The sequence below is a fragment of the Neurospora crassa genome, linkage group V (assembly GCF_000182925.2).
Source record: "Neurospora crassa OR74A linkage group V, whole genome shotgun sequence".
NCBI classification, from domain to species: domain Eukaryota; kingdom Fungi; phylum Ascomycota; class Sordariomycetes; order Sordariales; family Sordariaceae; genus Neurospora; species Neurospora crassa.
Window position 1 is genome coordinate 4,761,856 of NC_026505.1, and position 22,374 is coordinate 4,784,229.

Sequence of the window (22,374 nt, forward strand, 5' to 3'; positions counted from 1 at the left end):
GGCATTTGGGGGAGTGGAAAGCTCAGTACAGACTGCCCAGACGACAAGTGTGGTTATCAGCGATATGCGTGTATCGAGGTGGGTCCCTAATTGGTACATCGATACAATAGAATCTCGTGTAAAAGCAGATAGACGTATGCAAACATCATCGCAGCATGTCTTATCCTGGATGCAGCTAGCTAGGATGTTTCTGACCTTTGAAAAGGAATGATTCGAGATGTCTAATGTGGTGATTGGAATTCCAACATGTGGAAGGGTAATGTCGAAATGATCAGATGTTGTAGTTCAGATGAAATGCAGCAAGTTCGAAACATTCATTTCGGATCGCAAACGGCTCGCGACTGAAAATCTTCCACTTACAACTTCACAGAATCTATCATCCTTCAGTTACTACTGGCTATGCAAACTCCAAAGCAGTCACTTCAATCTCAACTCTGATCACATCTCATCGATACCAGCGTTCAAAACGTTGATATTCCATTCGCATACAAAAAGAAAGACAAAAAGAAAGACAAAAATAACAGAGAAAAAACGAATGCTAAAGCAAAGCAACACCAATCTCAAATCACCAAACTTAACCGAATCTACTACCTTCCCAAACACAACCTTCACCACTACCACCACTACCAAAACAACCGAAATGTCAACAGAAATGGATATCGACCCTCCCACCACCAACATCACCATCACTACCAAGCCCACCAAATCATCAAAATCCCAGACCCTCACTCAAACAACCATCCGCTCCCCCGTCTTCTCCTACGCCCACCTCTCTTTGGTTTCTCCCTTCCCATCCTCTTCCTCCTCCTCCCAAAACACCCCCTCCCTCGACGACCTAACCGCCCGGCACTACCTCACCACCGCCCTCCGCCAATTCCTCGGCGACACCGGCGCCTCGCTGGCCATCGACATGTTGCTAGTCAAGGGCACCGAATGCTGGGTTCGCGTGCCTAGGGAGGATTTGGCGGCTTTTGCGGCGGCGGTCACTGCTTACCCGGGCCATAATGTGGGAGGGGAAGAACAGATGTTGATGAGGGTGGTGGGGTGTGGGGATTGGTTGGGGGCGTTGGTGGGGAGGGAGGGGGAAGCGAGAGTTTGGGGGTGAAGCTTGAGAATGGGGCATGAGGTGTGAGACTTCGTTGGGAGGGATTATTTCAGTTGTCTTGGGAGAAGGAGGGCCGTTCTGTCCAGGAGTTGGGAAGAGAGGATTGCAGTGAATGGGAAGAGCTCCTGGGCTGGACGGCTAGGAGAGTTCTGTGGCAGGAAGAGGTCGAGGCTGAGTACTTACCAGACTGTAGCTACGGCAGCTTCAGGAAAGGGAAAATGTGAGGAAGATGGAGGGAGATGACTGTATACTCGTCCTGTTTCAACGGCTATCTCTGTGGAGAAAGAATTGGCTTAAATCGGTACAGCCCTCGCGGCGAATGTTCTGGGTCAGCGACTGTACACGAGGTTCCAAGAGCGTCATACGGACTACTTACTACAATTTCTGTGCGCCGTACGTAATTGTGATGGTCCCCTATGAGAAGACAGAAGACTTGGCTTTTACGCAAAGGTCGCGATTTCATGCAGACGGAGTTATGAAAGAGGCAACATCGAGATTGTCGATTGGCAGACTAGAAGATATCACCACTATGGAATCCAAATAACACCAGAAGGAATATATATCATCAAGACAAGAAGAAGAAGAACCCTAACACCATAACCCCGATACTCCTGCGCGCGACGCCTAATCACATGCAATCGAAAGCCAAAACAGAACCATTCTCCTTGCAAAACATGCCCGATCTACACAGCATCCCGAGGTATTCACGCCGTTTTATTTTCTGTGGTGCTATACAAATACATCCAACTTTTACATCAGCGACGACATGACGGAGCTTTGCGCATATGCCTAGGAAAAAGGATTAGTTTCGGTACGGTGGCGACAGTCATAGAGATCAAGAAGACTCACCATGGGCTTTATATTGGGATGCGGCACGGCATCGAACTGCGAGAACTTCAACTTGTAATCGGGACCAATGTTGATGTAAGCGCCCTTGTTCTCCGTCATGTCGCAGTACTTGGGCGCCGAGAAGACGGTGATGCACTTTCCGTCGTGCTCCTCCTCGTAACCGTCCATGCGAACCTCGTGACTGCGGATGATGGCCTCCAAACCGTTCTTGTCGCAGAAACGCTTGGTAACGTCGGGACCGAACTGCATGCCAACACCGCGCTTGCTGGGGCCGCGACCAGGGAACGGCTGAGGATCTGTCCAGAGCATCTCCATCATGAGGCCAGCCTGACCGGGCTGCTTCTGCTTGTGACGGTCGAGCTTGCGGATGTCGTCGAGCGTGACGTTGTCGTCCGAGAAGAGACCGCCGTGGAGGACGAGGAACTTCTTGCCAATCAACGTGGCGAGCGGGAGGGCCGAGAAACTTTCCGAAAAGAGCTTGTAGGTTCTGGGAAGAAGGTGAGATGTGTCAGCTGGTGTGTGCTCGAAAATTCAGGATGTCGCATAATGGGCGCAAAGAGTTCGACTCGCTTACCTCTCATTGTACTTGTGCTTGCACTCGCCCTCGAAGCCATACACCCTGTTCATGTCGTCTGTCTCGTGGTTTCCGCGGTTGATGAAGAAGCCGTTTGGCCTTAACCACTTGTAGGCATAAAGGAGGAGGGCAATTTCGGTCGACCAGGAACCTCTGTCAACGAAGTCGCCGTTAAACAAGTAGTAGTGCTTATCGCTAGGGAAACCGTTCAACCTGAAGAGCTCCATCAGATCGAAATATTGGCCTATTCACAATTTGTCAGTAACCATCAGCTCGGAGGGGGCCATGCAAGGGCAAACCAACCGTGGGTATCACCGCAAACTGTCAACTGCACATCCTCAGGGATGTCCACCTCAACCATGGTGGGCTCGTTATATACAATGTTCCTGACGGCGATAATGATTTGGTAAACGTATTTCTTGTGGATCAGTTTGCCGCGCTTGAAGCGCTCAATCATGTCGTCGATAAACTCCTGTGTCATCTCATTCCCTTCAAGGCGCACGCCGTCGTAAGAAGCATCCACTGCCATGGACTCGACATCGAGGCCCTCAGCAGCAGACAGCTCATCCCCGACTTCGATAGCGGCAAAGAAGGCGAGCTGGCGCACAATCTTCTCGCACTCGACAAGCTTGAGCTTGGCATCCTTGTTATCGGGGGCAATCTTGACGCAAGTCTTGAAATCCTTGACGGCTTCCTTGGGGTTCAGGATGGCGGCGTAGGCGGTAGCGCGACGGTAGTAGGCCTAGACAGAAGGGAGGGGTTCGGATTAGCTACTGCTTGCATTTGCGACTTGTCTCCAGAGAGATTGATAAGACTGCGGCAATGTCAGCCAGGAAGGGCTTGGACGTACCTTGACGAAGCCCGGGTTGAGCTCAATGGCTTTTGTGGCATCGCGAATAGCATATCCGTATGCTTCTGTTTTGAGATGGGCCTATGCGACGGAGCAGAAAATCGCGGTTAGTTGTCACGCGACCACTTCAAAAAAGCGCGACTGTCGGGGAGGCGACGTAGGCGACGGGGGCAGCGGCACGAACCTGGGCTCTGTTGGACCAGAACGTAGGTTCCTTATCGTTGAGCTCGATGGCCTTGTCGTAAAACTCGATGGCCTTGGGCCAGTCGTGGGCGGCGAAGGCCTTGTTGCCCTCGTTCTTGAAGGCGATGGCCTGCTCTTGGGGTGTCGTCATTGTCTCTGGTTTATGTGGGCGATGGGTGGGTGTCCTGGGTGTGTATCCGGGTGATACTGTGGGTGCTACCTTGGACTCGGGCGCGCCAACATGCGGAAAAAGAATTTGGATTACCCAAAGAAAGAAAGAGTCCAAAGGAAACAACTGGAACCGGACAAGGATGGCCGTTCTTCGCTTTTTATAAGTCAGGCACACGGGGCCAGTGGGCGAAAACGTATGAGAGATGGGGTTAGATAAGAAAATATGCTACAGTGTAAACAAAAGTATTCAGCAAGAAAGAAAGAGAAATATGTAGTCTGATATGCCAGAAGGGGACGGGTTAGGAAGTCGGCCGTAGAAGAAAAGATGTCAAGTTCAGGTTGACAGAAAGTATCTGATCAATCTTGCGCAAATCGGAGATCGGAGACTGTGACAAGCGGCGTTCAGTGCGGGTTGCGGGCTACAAAAATAAAATTGCCCCGCATATGCGACTAACGATGGGACGTACGTAGGGTGTCTCGGCGCGGCAATCGGCCTGTTCTTTTTTCCCATCCCGGCCATCCGTGAACAAGCTTTCGTTCTGGTGTATAAAACAATTAATGAATTTGTTTCTCAAGACGGTCGCGAAGTGCTGCCATCTCAAGATCATACAGTTCGTTATGCCGGTGGGTTCAAAGGCTCCGTCTGGCTCCAGGTCCCGGTCCACGTTGATCTTCGGCAGCCCGCAAATCTTGGGCGTTATCATGGATAACGGCAGTCGTGAACGGTTCATACCGGGCGGTAACTTTGGTACGGTGACGGGGTACATACACTTTAGTGGAGCCTCCGAGACCGTGTGGGGGAATCACTCAACCCCACGATGCCGGACCCGCTGTTCCGGGGCACCACGTGGGTCAACAAGGCGAGATCGTCATATGTACCGGAGCTGATATGGGAATTCGGAATGTGCCGTGGTGGTGGAGGGTCGGAATCTGATATAGGCCACTCGTCAGAATGGTTGAGAGAATCTCTGCGTCTTGAAGAGTCGATCACGTCCCGCTGAGCGAAGCCAGCTGCTGGTCAATCATGTATCACCAGTTTGAGAGAGTTGAAAAGAATTGAGTCAGTCAAAGGGCTACACCAAAGTATGGCAATAAAGGTTTTATGCATCGGTAGCAAATAGAAATACAACGATCACAAATTTCGAAAGTAGCGCCTCATGGTATCACTCGGTCCTGCTCAAGTCGAGGGAGTGTTCCCATGACCATGTACTCTGCCGTGCTTCCCCTACTAACATACCATGTCCAAGAAAACCCAGTCGAACCCCGTAACTTCAATGTTTTGGTTATGCCATTACTCCAATATGATCTTGCATGTACCTTCTTTGTCGGTTGTCTTTGGACTCGAAATTGTGCTCATTGCCGTAAAGACCCTTAGCCAAGCTAACATGTTACCTCCCCGTGCGATCATCTATCTCCTCGTCGCTATCGTCTCGAAAGCCCTGTTCCAGACTGTACACATTTTTAGCCTCAGGAAGCTTGAAGGGGGGAAAGATACGGTTACTGACTCTCTACTTAGCCTCCTATTGCTATCGTCAATTGTAGGCTGTTCACGGCGCTCCAGAGCCCTCCTGAGAGCTTCATCCACTTCGTTCAGCTCCTCCCCGTCATCCGAATCAAAGTCAGTACTTGGGCGGTTATCAGCCACATCGATGCGATCTTGCAGTCTGGCCCTCCACGCCGAAGTTATAAACCATGTAGTAATGCGATCGGTGAGGCGTGCACGCAGGGATGATGCTCCATCGGTTATCGTCTCGAGCGGAAGATATTGGCTGTAGCGGTTTCGGTATCGTTGCCAGATGGGAATGACGGCGAAGGTTAATACGAGGTAGAGAATCAGGGCTATGATCGCAGGGACAATTAATGTCTATAGGTGTTCGAAGAGGTTAGTGACTGGGAAACGAACAGCATAGAATCGTGACTGATCTCCTCTTGAATGTCTGTGTCTTTGTCTTGCTCACCTTGATCGCGGAAAAGTCGGCGCCCATGATGACGACAACCTGGCCCGCTGCCGTGCAAGGACTTCAACGAGTCCAGTTACAGAATGTGATAGTCTCGGCTGAAGAGGCCTTGAGGTTGTGATAAAAGGCTATGAGGCTGAACAAGCCAAAAGTGGTGGCCGCGGCGTAAAGTGCCCCTGTTGCCTACGGAGGTTCCGCTTGCGACAAACCTATGTAACATATACAAATGCGGCACGTAATCGCGTGCGGAAAGGTGTACCTGCGCTAACTGCGCGCGCAGTACATACTGTAGCCACCTGGGCTTGACAGCCCAGACGTTGTGGAACAGTGCACTGTAGAGTTCCTGGACTGGGCTCACCCGGCCCTTCCATGTATCGGGTCTCTGTGGCATGGCCCGACTGAGCGAGGCCCGGGCCCAAAATAGCAACGGAACGACACCCTCAAGGTTGATGAGATGCAGAAACCTAACAAACTGCCCTGATGATCCAGGGGTATCGACGGCCTCATGTAGGGATCTCAGAGGATGTCTTTCCAACCAACAACATCTGTTCCTATACAGTTTTGGACCTCCACAAGTGTGTTTCTCGCTCATACCTCTAGCTTGAGGACTTTTATTCTTTTGTCTTCAGATCATCTTGACCTCTTTTGGTTGGGATAGTGAGACGCAGGGATGATGATACTCGGATAGAACGGTGATGATTGGGCAAGGGATCATGAGCCAATCTTAATACCAGTTCGATGTGATTCCATCATATCAATCTGCCCCCACCAGGGGCAGTTTGGGAAGGTGGAGGATTAAGCCAAGTCATAGTTCCAGCCGCTATGCCTACTTATGCTATTGTATGGATGTACGCAGTACATAGTAATGTGGACATATATGGCGCCGCTGAATGTGCCACCAATGCATACGAAGATGACCTTTATCACCATTATGCGTATTGTTTCAGGTTGACCAGCGGCCTTTTCAGTGCTCAGTTGACAAGTTTCTATCATTGAGTTTCTTTCATCCTATTCTGTGCCGATTTGTGGTTCCATCACTTATATGAACCATCGGTTAGGTTCAGATGATGGATGTTTCGGATGGTGGATGGGAAAAAGAAAGAACGGAAGAAACCCGGACAGTCCCTGCGTCTTGACCACTAACAAATTCCCCGCCTGTGATTCAAGACATCAGGGGTGATGATGTGCCCAGCTAAGCCGCTTTCAGCGCATCGAGACCCCCTTTGCCGTGATGTTGAGGTCTCCCACCAGAAGGTGCAGCTGTTAAGAGAGTGCACGGTGCACCCTCCCGCGCCATGCTGGAGTTGCCCCTGCGATTGCCGAGCGTTGTTAGGTTCGCGTTCACACGGCAAGGAACCCCAACCTCACTCTCTCTCAAGTGATCTCTCATTCGGCTCATTCAACCACTTCACCTCAGTCCAGTCTCGCTGCAACTTCTGAATGGTCATCTGCCTCTGCCTCTCCTTTTCCCGAGCTTGTCTCTATAGCTGATAATTCGCGGGTGAGCCAGCCACCACCGGACAACGCTCCACCCGTCGTCGTTGCCATTGCTCCTTTTCTTTCCCAATCATCGCTCATAGAAGACCACCATTCATTTGCCGCCCGATCTCAAATCAACCTTCAATTTCGTCCGAGTGGGTAACTAAGCCCGTCCAAGACAGGCCCTCCAGTGCCCCACGCGCGCGCGCGCTTCCACCCCAAAGTTAGGTACCGCCAACGACCTGGGCCAAATCCACCAGACCCCTCGAACGGGAGAGTCCGTCCCTGACGAGCCCTGACGGTTTGACCAACGAACGGCATTTTGTTCTTCTCCTAGTTCAGCCTCGGCGTAGCTGTCTAAGTACTCTGGCACTTTTGGTAGTGAGCGAGCTGAGCGTCGCATACCTACCTACTCATCACCCCTCCTTGCCGTCAGCCAGGTCGCCAGTATACTGCCTCTACACTACACACTAGGTAGGTAACTACAGTACTCTATCTATACTTCCAACACGAGATCCAGAAGTCGAAGTCGACGACATCCTACACTACTACCTAGGTATTTCCAGGTTTCGCCGGCTACGCTACACGGACAGACGCGGGTACGGATATTTGCGCCCGCTCGTACATTTGCGACTTGACCCCTTTGACTTTCACTTGAGTTCCATTCCCTTCGAAGATCTGGATTGTATTGCCAACACGGTCTCGATGCAGTCTAGTTTGGGTCAGCACACATCCATACACATCTCGCCCGAGTGCGCTCATCCCACCAGCTAGCAGTGCTAGCAGCTAGCCTATCTCGAGGCCCGCCTCTGCGCAAAAGCTTGCCCGGGCACGGCTACCCTCCGAACTCCTCAACTTGACCTCATGCTAAAAACACCAATGGTTCATGCAGCAGGAAGGCCATGCTCACCAACCGTTATTGCCCGCAAAGAACATGATGCGATCCACCCAGGGCCTCAGACACCGAGTCCATTGACGGCATTTGCTCCGTATCCATTTCAACGCACTCATTTACCAATTGACCCACCCGCGCATTGATTGCCTATACAACTACCCACTCCGCGCCTCGAGACGAGACCCGACCCGGCCCGGCCCCTCGACACCCCTCGACGCCCCTCTACAGCGATCCAGATACCCACGATACCCGCTCGCCTATTGCTGAGGAACCACCCCCGAACAACACGTAGGCAGCTTGCGCTGCTGGGACTGTACTCTGGTGTACTGCCCTGCCGGTAGCGAAGCGGCCGCTTCACACATCCCGTCCCGCGCCATGTCCTCCCACGACAAGAATGGGAGGGCTACCTCCTCGAGCGGCAAGGCCTCCTCCTTCTTCTCGAGAGCCACTGGCAAGAACAAGGCCGACAAACGGAACGCAAGCGATGAGGGTGGCCGATACCTTGCCGCCGACAACGACGCCGCCAGCACCCATACCGCACGCAGTTCGCGCCATTACCGGGACTCGTCTGTAATATCGCTGGACCGTCCCGACACGCCCGAATCTGGCCTCAACATGACGGCAGGGGTCGTCACGACGATCCCCTATGACCCTGTTTCCCCCGACAATCGCTCCCCCGTCGCCCTCGACCACCTTCCCAGGCCCGACCAAATGCCCCTAAGGCGAGAGCTAGTACCGCACCACCTCAACAAAGGCACTGGTGACTTCCACCAGTATCCCACCATCGACCAAAGCCCAAGCTCCCCCTATAATGGGCAGTCACCCAGCGCATCAAGTTCGCGCTCAACTCTCGCTACTGCTAACATCACCATGGCCTCCACGGGCCGCCAGGCCCAGTTTCAGCAATGGGGACCACCGAGAGAGAGCAGTTTGCCCGGGTACAATTCCAGAGGCCACTCGTACATGACAACCCGCAGTTCGGGCGACAATGCCAGCATCTACTCAGGTAGGGACGGACACTACCAAGAAGCCCCAGGAACCAGCCATCGCTCATCCAGGATAGGACTCCCTAGTACTTCGTCTCAGTCATCCTACCTTTCTCCCCATGCCCATAAGGACAGAGATACCCAGCGGTTAACCAAGGTCGCTGCCGGCCACCAGGGCTCCGAAGGATTCAACTTTCCCAAGCCAGACGATGACAATGTGATTGAACAGATGTTCATAAACCTGATGCAAAAGCGAGGATGGCACAACCTCCCGGACCAGGCCAAGCGCCAGATGATCGCATACCCCGCCGCGAAGAAATGGACCTTGATTTACCAGGATCGACTCACCGAGTGGCAGGGCGAACAGAAGCGCAGACAGACGGCCAAGATTGGCCAATACAGCAATGTCGATATTACCCAATCCTCCGATGACGAAGGCAGCCCCGAGTGGTATGTGCGCAAGGTCATGGAAAACGCTCTGGACAGCAAAGGGCTCGGAGGACTCGAAGTCAACCTTCGGACACAGCAGATCGGCTGGGTCAAGCGCTTCATCGACTGTCAGGGACAGATCGCCTTGACCAATGTCCTGCTAAAGATGAACCGAAAGACTGCCTATGGACCTGCTCAGCCGGATAATGGAAGATTGGATAAGAATTTGGACCGAGAATATGACATTGTCAAATGTTTGAAGGCTCTTATGAACAACAAGTTTGGCGCAGACGATGCGCTAGCTCACCAACAGGTTATTGTGGCTCTGGCCACCTCCCTTATATCACCTCGGCTCACCACCCGGAAGCTTGTCAGCGAAGTCCTGACATTCCTCTGCCATTGGGGCGAAGGCAAGGGCCATGTCAAGGTCATCGAGGCCATGGACGTCGTTAAGGCCCAGCAAGGCGAAAACGGGCGCTTCGATGCTTGGATGCGTCTTGTTGAGGTCACCGTCGACGGCCGCGGGAAGATGGGCAGTTTGGTCGGTGCTAGTGAGGAGGTACGAAGTGGTGGCATTGGCATGGAGAATCTGCTCATGGAATACGCCGTTGCTACCCTCATCTTGGTCAACATGTTGGTCGATGCCCCTGAGAAGGACCTGCAGCTGCGCATACACATTCGGGCTCAGTTTACGGCCTGTGGCATCAGGCGTATCCTGAACAAGATGGAGGCCTTTCAGTATGAGCTGATTGACAAGCAAATCGAGCGGTTCCGCTCCAACGAAGCTATCGACTATGAGGATATGCTCGAGCGTGAGAACAGCAGCATCAAAGATAGTATCGAGGGTGAGGTTAAGGACCTCAACGACCCGGTACAAATTGTAGATGCTATACAGCAGCGGCTTAATGGAACCAAGACACAGGACTACTTTGTATCTGCTCTCCAGCATTTGCTGTTGATCAGGGACAATGATGGCGAGGAGAGATTACGCATGTTCCAGCTGGTGGACTCTATGCTCAGCTACGTAGCTATGGACCGCCGGTTGCCGGACATGGACCTCAAGCAGAGTCTCAACTTCACCGTTCAAAGTCTGTTAGATAAGCTCCATACCGACTCTGAAGCACGTCAAGCTCTAGATGAGGCCCTCGAAGCCCGGCAGATAGCTGATGCCGCTATGGCGGAGAGGGATGAGATGAAGGAGAGACTGGCCTTGGGAGCTGATGGTCTGGTGGCTAAGCTACAAAAGCAGATTGATGAGCAAGCCATGTTCATCGAGGCCCAGAAAAGGCGTGCTGAGGGTCTCAAGTCGGAGCTTGCCAGTTTGCAGACCCTGCGGGCAAAGGAGGCGCAACGCTACGAGCTAGAGACCCGCGAACTGTACCTCATGCTTCGCGACGCTCAAGATGTAGCTGCCTCCAATGCCACCAAGGGCAACGCTAAGCTTGGTGAGGAAGACGTGGCCCGCATGCAAGGCATCCTCGATCGCGAGAGGCTTCTGGAGCGCCTGCAAATGCAGATCGAGCGCCAAAAGACGCAGTTCAAGCTTGAAGGAAGAGTATGGGGCGAAGTGATCGGCCCTTCGGATAGGCTCCGAGCTCTTCGGGAGGAGATGGATGGCTTTGGCGACGACACACCGGAGGTTGTGCCACCCAAGGACTTCACCAACAGCATGCTTGGTAGCGTCAAGAGGTCGACCAGAATACCCAGAAAGCCTGTTGGTTCCCGGTCAGACCATGTCGAGGACGTCCTAGAGGAGAGCGATGTCGAGATTGGGGACGACGGCGAGATCGTGTACGAGAAGCCTCGCGTGGTCAAGATCAGGAGGCCTGTCGTGGACCCCAAGCAGACCAATGGTATGTTCAACGAACTCACTGGGAAGGTCAGAAGGTACGATGCCAGCGACTCCGAGGAAGGAGATGGTATCACAACCGGTCCCTCACATCCCAGCATGGAGTCCCAGACACCCATCACACCCAGCGATACCGAGACTCCCAAAATTCAAGTTACCGATGCTACCGGACCGTCTGCGCCAGCCGCGGCATCAGGCCCTCCACCTCCACCACCCCCGCCGCCTCCGCCTCCGCCGCCCCCTGGCTTCCTCCCTGGCGCCCCAGCTCCGATTCCCGGCGCGGGCGGGCCTCCTCCGCCGCCGCCGCCTCCTCCTCCTCCTCCGCCGCCGCCAGGAGGCCTTCCGGGTGCTGCTCCTCCGATGCCTGGCGCTGGTGGTCCACCGCCGCCGCCGCCGCCACCACCTCCTCCGCCAATGCCTGGTATGGCTGGTATGCCACCACCTCCACCTCCGCCCCCTCCCATGCCTGGTATGCCTGGTATGCCACCACCACCACCTCCTCCCATGCCAGGTCCTGCTTCGGGCCGCTTCTTGGCACAGAACGCCGGGCTTCCCACGACCAATTCTGTTGGGCTACCTGTCGTCCGGCCCAAGAAGAAGCTCAAGGCTTTCCATTGGGACAAGGTCGACACGCCACTGGCAACGCACTGGGCGGCACATACACCGTCCCCTGAGTCGAGGGAAGAAAAGTATCATGAGCTCAGCAAGAAGGGTATTCTGGACGAAGTTGAGAAGTTGTTCATGGCGAAGGAGATCAAGAAGCTTGGCGGTGGAGGTGCCAAGAAGGATGACAAGAAGCAGATTATCTCCAACGATTTGCGCAAGGCATTCGGTAAGAAACGGATGATGAGCCGTAACTCTATGAAAGCCTCACGCTAACAGTTTACAGAAATCGCGCTTGCCAAATTCTCACAGTTCCCTGTTGAGAAGGTGGTGCAGATGATCATTCACTGCGACAAAGACGTGCTCGACAACCCGGTCGTCATGGATTTCCTGCAGAAGGATGATCTTTGCAACATTTCGGATAACACTGCCAAAGTTATGGCACCATATAGCAAGGACTGGACTGGACCAGATGCCGGCAAAGATACCCGAGAACAGGATCCTAACGAGCTCACAAGACAGGATCAGATATATCTGTATACGGCGTTCGAACTTCATCACTACTGGAAGAGTAGGATGAGGGCCCTTGCACTGACTCGCAGCTTCGAACAAGAATACGAGGAGATTACTGAAAAGATGCGCGCCGTTGTAGCAGTGTCCGAATCTTTGAGAGATTCCGTGTCCCTTATGAACGTACTCGGCCTCATCTTGGATATCGGTAACTATATGAACGATGCGAACAAGCAAGCCCGCGGTTTCAAACTCTCTTCTCTTGCCAGACTCGGCATGGTGAAGGACGACAAGAACGAGTCGACGCTTGCGGATCTCGTCGAACGTATTGTGCGCCAGCAATACCCAGAGTGGGAAGATTTCGCCAAGGACATCGAGGGCGTTATTGCGGCCCAGAAGATCAACATCGAACAGCTTCAGGCTGATGCCAAGAGGTATATCGACAACATCAAGAACGTGCAAATGTCTCTTGACTCAGGCAATCTCTCCGATCCGAAGAAGTTCCATCCCCAGGATCGCGTGTCGCAGATTGTGCAGAGGGTCATGAAGGATGCTCGGTTCAAGGCAGAGCAAATGCAGTTGTATCTGGAAGAGATGGTGCGCACATACAACGACATCATGGTCTTTTACGGCGAAGACCCGTCAGACGACAATGCTCGTCGCGAATTCTTTTCCAAGCTGGCGTCATTCATCACGGAGTGGAAGAGGTCGCGCGAGAAGAACATTCAACTGGAAGAGCAGCGTAAGCGGAACGAGGCATCGATGAAACGCAAGAATGCCCAGTTCAAGGCTTTGCAAGCGAGCGAGGCACAAGGACCGGCAAGCCCAACGAGTACGGGGGCGATGGACAGCTTACTCGAGAAGCTCAGAGCGGCTGCTCCGCAAACCAGAGACCAAAGAGACAGGAGGAGGAGAGCACGTCTCAAGGACCGACATCAAGTCCGCATCGCTTCAGGCCAACAAGTACCAGATTTCAACGAAATCCCCGAGGTGGAAGCTGCCCTCCAAACTGGCAAGAGTGCTGCATCCGCGACCACGGACGACGACGGCGCCGGCAACGGTCTTGTCAGCCCCGATGCCCTACCGCCAACAAAGGAGGCTCCCGATGCGGAGGAAGACGACGTCGCTCGACGCGCAGCTGCATTGTTGCAAAGCTTCCAGGGTGGAGACGGGGCGGAAGATGATGCAGAAAAGAGGGAAAGTTTGAGGAAGTCGAGGAGACAGACTGCGGCAGAGGAGAGGAACATGAGAAGGCGGAGGAGAGAAAAAGCCCAGACTAGCACGGCTGGGGAGGAAGGGAAGGACGAGTCAACAGCGGCAGATGGATCAGAAGCCGCGCCTTCAGCTAGCGCTGAGGACCTTTCAGCTGCCGAAGCCAAGACGGATGGGCCATCATCACCACGACCAGGCACAGCGACGGGTGCCGAGGCATCGGAGGAGACTGAGACTACACCTACGGCGACGGCGACGGACACGAATCCTGAAGAAAGTAAAGAAACAACAGGATGATGAGGAGATGTTGCATGTCGCTTGTTCTGTATCATTCGAAGTTTTATCAAGTTCTGTTTGCACATTGTACACATCAAGCAGCATGATGCAAGCTTTGACAAAGTCGAAAATGGAGAACGCAGTCCCGATAGTGCACAAACAGAGCCTCATATTGAAAAGAGTACGTAATGTCTACTGAGAAGGAGCCATTTTAAGGTGGAGTTGAAGTAGAAGTTGAGGACCAAGAGGTTTCTGAGACCATGGCTTTTTCGTAGCTAAAGAATTCTAGCTGATTGTGTGGATAAAAGTAGAATGCTGTACTGTCCGTGATCAAGATTCAAATACAGTAGGTAGGTGACCATCATCACTTGAAGCCAAGCTTTCCGGGGATTCATGGAATAACTCTCTTGGCTCTCTTATACCTCGTGGGGGTGGATACCCCATAAAAGGCGAGATGTTACGTCGTAACGACGATCCCCCATTTTCCACCTATGTACGCACTCCCCAACTTGTCCCTCAGCGAGCGGCAAGGGGGGAAGAAGCATTTTAGCCGCGAGCAGCCTGATTCATCATTCCACCCTCGTCAGCAGGTTGCTCCTGCGGAAAATCCCCGATTACCGTTGAGTGCCTGTCCCTTATCCGAACCTTAAACCATGATACCCAGGCGCCAATGGCTCCACTATCTTCGATTCAAAGTTGTGATGGTTACATATTCAGGCCTTTCGGGAGAATGAACCGCGAGATAAAGTGAGGGGAATGAGGTGGTGGTGGGTGGTAATGATGGACTGCGACCATGTGGTATCGTTCATTCAGCTTGATATACCGGGGAGTGCCCATTTCCTGTACATGTTATCTCGTTGTTTTTTTCTGTTTTATTTTGTTTTGTTTTGTTGTTGTCACGTCGGTACTCTCTCCAGAGTTTCTTACCTTCCAACTATCGAGTATTCCAACAATCGGATGAGGCCAAAGACCGTGAACGCCTATCTCTCTCTCTACCATATCTACACTACATCATACCCATCAATAGCCGCACCAACATGAACACCATCAAACCCATAACCACCAACAACACCACGACCCCGGAAGGCGTCCCCGGCCTCCTCCTAGGCCATTCAACGCCCCACCCCTTCTCCCTCATCACCCCCCTCTCCACCCGCTCCTCCGTCCAGTCCCTTCTCCGCACCCTCCTCAACCCCCTCCTCCCCTTCTTCTCGCCCCTCAAATCGCGCATCCGCATCCCCGGCGCCACCGCCGTCCGATTCGACCAAATCGCTTCCGAAATCGAGGGGCTTGCCCGTCCACTCTGGGGACTGGCTTGTTTGCTGGCGGGAGGCGGGGAATATGAACACAAAGATTGGTGGATCGAGGGGATTAGGAACGGGGTTGACGAAACTTCAAAAGAGTTTTGGGGGTGGCCGAGGGACAATGATCAGCGGATGGTGGAAATGTGTCCGTTGGGGTTTGCGCTGGCGGTGGTGCCCGGGTTGTGGGAGGGACTTGGGGAGAAGGGGCAAAGGGGGGTTGAGAGGTGGCTTGGGGAAAGTGTGAATGAGAAGAAGTAAGTGGGCTCTTTCTCTCTTTTTGGTTGGGCTTGGGATGCGATGAGAGGAGTGGACGGGAATGGAAGGAGGGAAGGGGGCAAGTAAGGGAGAAAAGGAAGGAAGGAAGGAAAGAGACAGAGAATACTGACTGCAGGGGGTAATTACAGCATGCCCAACACTAATTGGCTGTGGTTCCGAGTCTTTGCCAACCTTGGATTGAAGACAAATGGTGGAAAGTTCTCTCAAGAGAGATTGGATGCTGATATCGAGCATCTCAATACGTTTTACCGCGGTGATGGGTGGTCTAATGATGGCCCGGAGGGTATTCATCGTATGTTGCACCACCTGGCCCTACCCATGGAGGAGAAAACGCTGACAACAAGGCAAAGAAATGGATTACTACTCTTCGAGCTTTGCCATCCACTTCCTTCAGCTACTTTATGCAAAACTAGCTGGCGAAGATGAGCCCGAACGGGCTGCCGAGTTTAAGAGGAGGGCACAGGTTGCCGCATTGGATCTGGTACACTATTATGACAAAGAAGGTGAGTGACCACTCAAGTTATATTCGATCCAAGAGAAACATTTCTAAACCAACATCCAGGCCGTGCCATCCCCTTTGGCCGCAGTGTCGGCTACCGCTTCGCCATGGTCTCCTTCTGGGGCGCCCTTGCCTACGCCGACGTCGAGCTCCCTGCTCCTCTAACCTGGGGCATGGTCAAAGGTATCGTCCTCCGCCATCTCCGCTGGTGGCAAACACAAGACAACATGTTCAGCCCCGCCGGCACGCTCACCATCGGCTACTCCTACCCCAACATGTACATGGCCGAGAACTATAACAGCCCTGGCTCCCCCTACTGGGCCTGTCTAGCCTTCATCTGTCTCGCCGTGCCCGAAACGCACCCCTTCTGGACCTCCTCCGAAGAAGACCCGTGGCCGGTCATCCCCGCCGTCAAACCGCTCCCGCAACCGGGTCACATCATGAGCAACCTCGGCGGCCATTGCATGCTTCTCTCCTCTGGCCAAGCTTGCTCCTACCCGATGAAGGGCACCCACGCCAAGTACGGCGCCTTCGCTTACTCCTCCGCCTTTGGCTATTCGGTCCCCCCGGGCTGCTTCACGCTCGAGCAATACGCCCTGGCCTCACAACTGGGATTCTCTGACGACGAAGGCGAGTACTGGAAGACTCGCCGACTGTCCACCTCCCGTCTTGTCTTTGAAGAAAACAACCCCGTACTCATTTCCGACTGGACACCTTACCCAGACGTCTTCGTAACCACCTACCTCCTCCCGCCCACGCCCGCCGCCCCCAACTGGCACCTGCGCGTGCACCACATCCACGCGCAGGGGCGCGAGGTGATGACGGCCGACGGGTCGTTCGCAATCCTTAACGAGCGCACGCCGGACGGTCGGTATCTAGACTTGTACGACGCAGAGAAATGCGAGGGCACTTCCCCCAAGCTCATCGGGAACTACGACCTGAACACTCCCGAAGCCTGGGCTCCCGCCAAGAAGGGAGCGTTTGCGGTGTCGAGGGCGGGAGCGGTGGGGATCAGAGCGCTAGAAATTGAGAAAGAGACAAGAGGGGGCAGAGAGGCGATGCTAGTGAATGCGGATCCGAACTCGAATTTGGTGGAGAGTAGGACAACGATTCCGACGCTGCAGCATAGGATTGAGAAGGGGGAAAAGTGGTGGTATGTAACAGGGATTTATGCGAAGCCCGCGGGCGAGGATGTGGGGAAGGAGAGGTATTTGGAGGGATGGGAGAAGGGGCCTGAAGTACCGAGATGGTTGAGGGACATTATTGAAAAGGATGGGCAGTGAGAAGGGGCCCAGTTGATGACGTGGTGAGAAAGAAAGAAACCAGGGAAGTGGCTGCTACAAATGAAATGGCCTTTACAGATGAGTTTCTGTATCATGGGGGTATCCATCCCAATCGCGTTTGAAATTGGGTGTGTATTAAACTTTTTTCTTGTCGAAGAACCCGACACCTATGCTCCCCGCTATCCCATGCCATCCCATGTTGCGCCTTCCAGCTGACTTTTATGCCGGTTCCTAACCCCCCTACCCATATTCCCAGATTTGTATACCTTTTTTTAGTTTAGGTAGACTTCGTAGCTTAAGCCTTGGCAAACTCATGGATGAAGTTGGCCAGCTTCTCAGCACCTTCCAGAGGAATGGAGTTGTAGTTGGAAGCACGGATGCCACCGACGCTGCGGTGGCCCTTGAGACCGGTCAGGTTGATGGCGGTGGACTCCTTGAGGAAGGCCTTCTCGGCCTCGTCGACGTTGCCACCCTGGAAAGACATGTTAGCCCATTTCTCAACGACAAAGGAGCAACCGGCACCGAAAAAACTTGACCCACCTTGATGACGCGGAAGCAAATGTTCATCTTGGAACGGGCAGACTTGTCCGGAACGATCTTGTAAGCCTCAGGATGGGCCTCCAAGGCCGAGTAGATGAGCTCGGCCTTCTTCTCAGCAAGGGCCTGCTGGCCGTCAACACCGTTGGGGAAAGTGGCGAGGAGCTTCTTGAGGACCTGGCCCGCGATGTAGACACTATCACTTTGTTAGCCTGGAACACACGCCCCCCTGAAGAAGTTCGGGAGAAACCTACTCAAAGATGCTCAGCGTGTTATACAAGCTGTTGTTCTTGGCAATAATCTCATACTGAAGAACGATAGGAGGGATAGGAAGGGCGAGTTTCCTGAGCAGGGCCGGGCTAGGCTGGCTGAGGGTAGGTGGGAGGAAGGTCTTCTTGAGGATGGCAACAGCGACACCGGTGCAGCCAAGGTTCTTCTGGGCGCCGAAGAAGAGGAGGGAGTAGTTGTTGACGGGGATGCGGCGAGAGAGGATGTTGGAGGACATATCAGACACAACAATGGGGCCGGTGCCGTCCTCCTTGGGCTCGAGGATCTTGGGGAAGTTGGGGAACTCAACGCCATCAACGGTCTCGTTGTCGCAGAAGTAGACGTAGGCGGCGTCCTTGCTAAGCTTCCAGGTGCTCTCGTCGGGAATCTTGCCGAACTTGCCGTCGTTGATGGTGCGGGCGTCACACACTAGGTTGACGTACTCAGGGCCGAGCAGGCGGACGGCCTCCTGGTAGGCCTTGAGCGACCAGGAGCCGGTGACGATGTAGTCGACCTTGAGGCCGGACTCTACGCGCTGGCGAAGGGCGGCAAGTACCTGGGCCTCATCGGCGGCCGCACCCTCGCCGAGCTCCTTCTGGACAGCGGCGTGCTGGCGGGAAACCCAGGCGCCAACGAGGTTGTACATGGAGGCAGCGAACTCGCCGGTGCCACCACCCTGCATAAAGAGAACCTCATACTGCTCGGGAGAGAAGTCGAGGTAGGTGGCCAGATCGGCCTTGGCCTCGTTGATGATCTTGGCCGCAAGTTCGGAGCGATGAGAGTGCTCGGCGATACCCAAGCCGGTGCCCTGGTAGTCGAGCAGCGCTTGGGCGGCGGTCTCGAGGACGTCGGTGGGAAGGGCGGCAGGGCCGGCGCCGAAGTAGGTGATGTCCGCGCGGGCAGGCATTTTGATATGTGTCTAAAACTGAAAATTATTTGAACTATCTAAGACAAGTCTGAGTTGTTAAAAGTGCAAAGACAGTGAAGAGTTCAAAGAGTCTAGAAGTTTGGCACATCTCCACTCTTCTTCGCCTTGGCTTCCCGAGTCTCGAGTCCTTTTTCAGGGTTCAAGCCTCTGGCGGAATCGGAGTGTCACCAAACCTAAGTGACTCCCGCTTCAGCTCTCGTTCTCTTCAATCACTCACGAAACCCCTTCCCCCCCTATTCATTGATGTTGATGACTCTCAACAATCGGTATTTGCCCGGTGTCGGCTTTCATTGTCCAAAATAAATGACGTGACTCATTGCACACCCCGTTCCCCAGGTTTCAGTCATACGCAAAATATTTACAGGGGTGGGAAAGCGCCGCCGCATCGTGGGGCCGTTTTTACACATGTTGTGGTCTTCCCCTGGCCACTTTGCAAGGGTGCCCCCAATTTCGATATTCATCTCTTGTCACGTTCATCCCAGACATGTCGACATCAAACATGGAACTCAAACTCTGGTCGCTGAAAGATTGCATATCCATCTTTCCCTCCTCTCTCTGACAGCATGCGCCCTTCGTGGTACCCCCATTTTAGGCTTCCCCATTCTTCCACGTCGAATTCGCTCTTTCCCAGCGTTGTGTAGCACCCTGAGCCATCGAAGGGAACCACACAAGTACCGCATCATCAGGACCGTGGCAGTGTTTCTCAACACCCTGTTTCTATTTACGGCTTATGGCTCTCCAAATGCCGGTGGGTAGGTACATCGACTACCTAGTAAGTGGTAGCACAACTGGGATGGGAACCACGATGGGAACCCTGCTGGAGCTGGAGCTAGCTCCGCCTGAGAGCTGCAGCGGTGCACGGCAGCCGCCGACGGCCCCAGTGGTGGTTCCCCATCGTCGCTGCTGCCGTGCGGCGGGAACGAGGAGGCTGTGTCGGTTGACGCCCCGTCCCGTCGTAGCGGACTTCACACCTTGAAATGATACAAAAAGATTCGGGGTTTCTTCTATCTTAGGTTTGAGACTGATGAATCTGTGACTTGAGCTCTCTTCATCAAAGTCAAAACGGAAGTCACTGAAGAGTTAGCAGAACCCCCCGCCCCCCAAAAACAATCACCAACGTACGTACCTGTCCCTTGGTTTTCACATATGTAACGCGTTTATCGCTGAGAACAGAAGCCCCGCTTGCCCCACCATTCCCCCCCAAGTGGAAGCTGGGCGCAGCTGTCACCCAGACCCCTGTCCGTCAACTTCACCTCCGCCAAAAGTCCCCATAAGTCCTCCAAACCTCACTTCACCTCAAACTCACCGCAGCTCTTCACCTCTCGAAGCCAATTTCTGACCTCATACTTGTTTCCAGACCCCAAACAGCAGGAGGAGAACTCTAATTCATTGTGCAAAAAATGGCAACCAAAGACCGCATAACGTGCCACATCCTCGACACCTCCCTCGGCCAACCGGCCCGTTCGGTGCGCGTCAAGCTCGAGCTTCTGTCTGCTTCTTCCACCTCCTCCCAAACCCCCAGCAAAACCTTTGAATCCATAACCGACGAAGACGGCCGCATCAAGACCTGGCTGCCCTATTCCTCCGCGCTTTCCTCGGGCGAAGTCCCCGTCTACACCTTGGAAGACGTTTTTGTCAACGACATCAAGGGCCCGTCGAGATGGATGTTGCGCTTTGATACGGCAGGGTATTTCGGTGGGGAGGATAAGACCTTCTTCCCCGAGGTGACGGTGGTGTTTAGGGTGGAGGAGGGACAGACGTATCATGTCCCGCTCCTGTTGGCGCCGTATAGTTATTCTACTTATCGGGGGAGTTAGAGGGGGGAGGTTCAGATGGAAGACGTTGAGAGGAACGAAAAGGAAAGAAAGGAAAGACGGGATTGGGGGGTTTGGAGACACGGGGGGCGGGGGGTGTGGGTAATGGGTTAGATGAGAAACCACATGGGAGGAGGAGCGATGACGTCGTTGTAGTAGTGGGAGGATGGAAGCGGCTGAATCAGTTGCAGACATGGGGAAAATGAGCATGAGAGATCAACGTTTCAACGGTTTCGATTTATTTGGCATTTTGTTGTATACAGTCCGAAACCGGTTTGATAGTCGGCTCGACACCTTGGGTTAACTTCCCTAGATATTTGCATGCTGTGAACATGCCTTCTCCAAATGATATATACCATTTGAAATCTTGCTCGCTCCTTTCCAATCCGTATCTAGCCATTCATTGAGTCCTTGAGAGGTTTGGGGCAACTTGGAAGACATCTCGTCCAGTATACCAGGAGTCCCTAGTTACTAAAGGTGCAAACAAACACCAATTGAATCGTACAAATATAATCATGTGCTATAGCATTGACAAGCGGCGAGCAAGACAAGATGTGATATATCACCTTCGTAATTGTAGCTATCGAGTGCGAAAGCAATGGGCTTTATTATTAGGAACGACCATACTGTCCAGGTAAACGTCGTGTAATGGTGGTAATAGTTGCTCTGTACAATTTCCTGTTCTGGACTGGAGAGGGCCGAGTTGGGACGTATAGCTCAGGCGACCCCCCCCCTTGTCGGACCCATAAATTCTTTTATATATATAACCCTATCCCGAATGACATATACATTAACGTACAGCGTACAGAGTATATAGAAGTACTTCGCATTATTGTATTTTTATAAAGTATAGGTTACGCTAAGTATATCCTATTTAGCCGCGAAATAACCCGATCGGTACATTGCAACCTTTAATATATTTATAGTAAATAGTGTAAATAGAAGGGGTTGTAAAGTGTTTATATACTACTTTATAATATTATTTATAACTAAAATTTACTTATAGGAAGGTTATTAATATAAGGCGATAGCCGTATACTATCCGCTTGTATTGCGGGTTATATTCTTGGATATATTATTATATATATATAAATTATTTATTTATATTAACTATCCGAATAGCGCTTTTATATTATTATAAAGTACTTCGAATATAATTCTTAGATATTTAAGAATATAGTTTTGAGTTGATATATATAATAGTATAGGCTTTTGGGGATTATATTCTTTATATACGAAACTAAATATAAAATATACGTATAGTATATATAAAGTTACTATAAAGTATTCGTAAAGTATTTGTAAAGTATTTGCGAAATGTTCGTATAATTTTAATTAATAATTAGATATACTAACCCTAATATACGCTTAAATATATAAAAAGATTATATTCTCTCCTTTCCTTTTGTTACTATTTTCTTCCTTATATTTATTTTATCTTTTTTAATTTCTATTTACTATAAGTAATATAGGGGGTAATACGTCCTTCTTTTCTTATATTCTTTTTATAGTTATTTATCTACTAATATTGGTATTA

The 22,374-nt window shown here is 52.4% G+C and overlaps 7 protein-coding genes across 9 annotated transcripts; 4 read left to right on the forward strand and 3 right to left on the reverse strand.

The window, feature by feature from the left end:
* The first annotated feature begins 343 nt into the window (after window positions 1-343).
* On the forward strand, window positions 344-1,534 carry NCU01434 (hypothetical protein). Its single transcript, XM_950901.2, has one exon. The coding sequence runs from the start codon at window positions 536-538 to the stop codon at window positions 1,103-1,105; it is 570 nt and encodes a 189-aa protein (XP_955994.2). The 5' UTR covers window positions 344-535; the 3' UTR covers window positions 1,106-1,534.
* A 48-nt stretch (window positions 1,535-1,582) lies between these two features.
* On the reverse strand, window positions 1,583-4,110 carry ppt-1 (phosphoprotein phosphatase-1). Its single transcript, XM_950900.2, has 6 exons — window positions 3,563-4,110; window positions 3,379-3,459; window positions 2,832-3,270; window positions 2,529-2,772; window positions 1,955-2,441; window positions 1,583-1,894 (listed from the first exon to the last, which is right to left on the reverse strand). The coding sequence occupies exons 1-6, from the start codon at window positions 3,710-3,712 to the stop codon at window positions 1,856-1,858; spliced, it is 1,440 nt and encodes a 479-aa protein (XP_955993.1). The 5' UTR covers window positions 3,713-4,110; the 3' UTR covers window positions 1,583-1,855.
* A 667-nt stretch (window positions 4,111-4,777) lies between these two features.
* Window positions 4,778-6,140, reverse strand: NCU01432 (hypothetical protein). Its single transcript, XM_950899.2, has 3 exons — window positions 5,691-6,140; window positions 5,238-5,596; window positions 4,778-5,181 (listed from the first exon to the last, which is right to left on the reverse strand). Exons 1-3 carry the CDS (start codon window positions 5,715-5,717, stop codon window positions 5,121-5,123), a joined length of 447 nt encoding a protein of 148 aa, XP_955992.2. The 5' UTR covers window positions 5,718-6,140; the 3' UTR covers window positions 4,778-5,120.
* A 956-nt stretch (window positions 6,141-7,096) lies between these two features.
* On the forward strand, window positions 7,097-14,231 carry bni1 (bni1-like). The gene is made up of 3 exons (XM_950898.2): window positions 7,097-7,643; window positions 8,062-12,160; window positions 12,218-14,231. The coding sequence occupies exons 2-3, from the start codon at window positions 8,440-8,442 to the stop codon at window positions 13,948-13,950; spliced, it is 5,454 nt and encodes a 1,817-aa protein (XP_955991.1). The 5' UTR covers window positions 7,097-7,643; window positions 8,062-8,439; the 3' UTR covers window positions 13,951-14,231.
* A 362-nt stretch (window positions 14,232-14,593) lies between these two features.
* On the forward strand, window positions 14,594-17,547 carry NCU01430 (hypothetical protein). Its single transcript, XM_950897.2, has 4 exons — window positions 14,594-15,487; window positions 15,638-15,801; window positions 15,860-16,012; window positions 16,072-17,547. The coding sequence occupies exons 1-4, from the start codon at window positions 14,967-14,969 to the stop codon at window positions 17,289-17,291; spliced, it is 2,058 nt and encodes a 685-aa protein (XP_955990.2). The 5' UTR covers window positions 14,594-14,966; the 3' UTR covers window positions 17,292-17,547.
* ser-7 (serine-7) lies at window positions 15,974-19,327 on the reverse strand. The gene is made up of 3 exons (XM_950896.3): window positions 18,083-19,327; window positions 17,832-18,024; window positions 15,974-17,763 (listed from the first exon to the last, which is right to left on the reverse strand). Exons 1-3 carry the CDS (start codon window positions 19,000-19,002, stop codon window positions 17,587-17,589), a joined length of 1,290 nt encoding a protein of 429 aa, XP_955989.1. The 5' UTR covers window positions 19,003-19,327; the 3' UTR covers window positions 15,974-17,586.
* A 254-nt stretch (window positions 19,328-19,581) lies between these two features.
* On the forward strand, window positions 19,582-21,309 carry NCU01428 (hydroxyisourate hydrolase). Of its 3 annotated transcripts, XM_011396224.1 has the most exons (3): window positions 19,582-20,141; window positions 20,200-20,261; window positions 20,381-21,309. In XM_011396224.1, exon 3 carries the CDS (start codon window positions 20,424-20,426, stop codon window positions 20,838-20,840), a length of 417 nt encoding a protein of 138 aa, XP_011394526.1. In that variant the 5' UTR covers window positions 19,582-20,141; window positions 20,200-20,261; window positions 20,381-20,423; the 3' UTR covers window positions 20,841-21,309. The 3 variants fall into 3 exon arrangements, with proteins under 3 accessions (XP_011394526.1, XP_011394528.1, XP_011394527.1); XM_011396226.1 differs by lacking the exon at window positions 20,200-20,261; XM_011396225.1 differs by having other exon boundaries at window positions 19,582-21,309.
* The last annotated feature ends 1,065 nt before the right edge of the window (window positions 21,310-22,374 follow it).

What these genes read in the sequence shown, in the direction of transcription:
- ser-7 (XM_950896.3), bottom strand. Translation starts at nt 19,002, where the DNA reads ATGCCTGCCCGCGCGGACATCACCTACTTCGGCGCCGGCCCTGCCGCC. An exon ending in AACACGCTGAGCATCTTTGA is followed by an intron (nt 18,025 to 18,082) that starts GTAGGTTTCTCC and finishes ACAAAGTGATAG; the next exon opens with TGTCTACATCGCGGGCCAGG. An exon ending in TTTGCTTCCGCGTCATCAAG is followed by an intron (nt 17,764 to 17,831) that starts GTGGGTCAAGTT and finishes ATGTCTTTCCAG; the next exon opens with GGTGGCAACGTCGACGAGGC.
- NCU01430 (XM_950897.2), top strand. Translation starts at nt 14,967, where the DNA reads ATGAACACCATCAAACCCATAACCACCAACAACACCACGACCCCGGAA. An exon ending in TGGCCCGGAGGGTATTCATC is followed by an intron (nt 15,802 to 15,859) that starts GTATGTTGCACC and finishes AACAAGGCAAAG; the next exon opens with AAATGGATTACTACTCTTCG. An exon ending in ACACTATTATGACAAAGAAG is followed by an intron (nt 16,013 to 16,071) that starts GTGAGTGACCAC and finishes ACCAACATCCAG; the next exon opens with GCCGTGCCATCCCCTTTGGC.
- ppt-1 (XM_950900.2), bottom strand. Translation starts at nt 3,712, where the DNA reads ATGACGACACCCCAAGAGCAGGCCATCGCCTTCAAGAACGAGGGCAAC. An exon ending in TCTGGTCCAACAGAGCCCAG is followed by an intron (nt 3,460 to 3,562) that starts GTTCGTGCCGCT and finishes TCCGTCGCATAG; the next exon opens with GCCCATCTCAAAACAGAAGC. An exon ending in TCAACCCGGGCTTCGTCAAG is followed by an intron (nt 3,271 to 3,378) that starts GTACGTCCAAGC and finishes CCTTCTGTCTAG; the next exon opens with GCCTACTACCGTCGCGCTAC.
- bni1 (XM_950898.2), top strand. Translation starts at nt 8,440, where the DNA reads ATGTCCTCCCACGACAAGAATGGGAGGGCTACCTCCTCGAGCGGCAAG. An exon ending in CGATTTGCGCAAGGCATTCG is followed by an intron (nt 12,161 to 12,217) that starts GTAAGAAACGGA and finishes AACAGTTTACAG; the next exon opens with AAATCGCGCTTGCCAAATTC.
- NCU01434 (XM_950901.2), top strand. Translation starts at nt 536, where the DNA reads ATGCTAAAGCAAAGCAACACCAATCTCAAATCACCAAACTTAACCGAA.
- NCU01432 (XM_950899.2), bottom strand. Translation starts at nt 5,717, where the DNA reads ATGGGCGCCGACTTTTCCGCGATCAAG. An exon ending in CCGACTTTTCCGCGATCAAG is followed by an intron (nt 5,597 to 5,690) that starts GTGAGCAAGACA and finishes GAACACCTATAG; the next exon opens with ACATTAATTGTCCCTGCGAT. An exon ending in AATAGGAGGCTAAGTAGAGA is followed by an intron (nt 5,182 to 5,237) that starts GTCAGTAACCGT and finishes AAATGTGTACAG; the next exon opens with TCTGGAACAGGGCTTTCGAG.
- NCU01428 (XM_011396225.1), top strand. Translation starts at nt 20,424, where the DNA reads ATGGCAACCAAAGACCGCATAACGTGCCACATCCTCGACACCTCCCTC.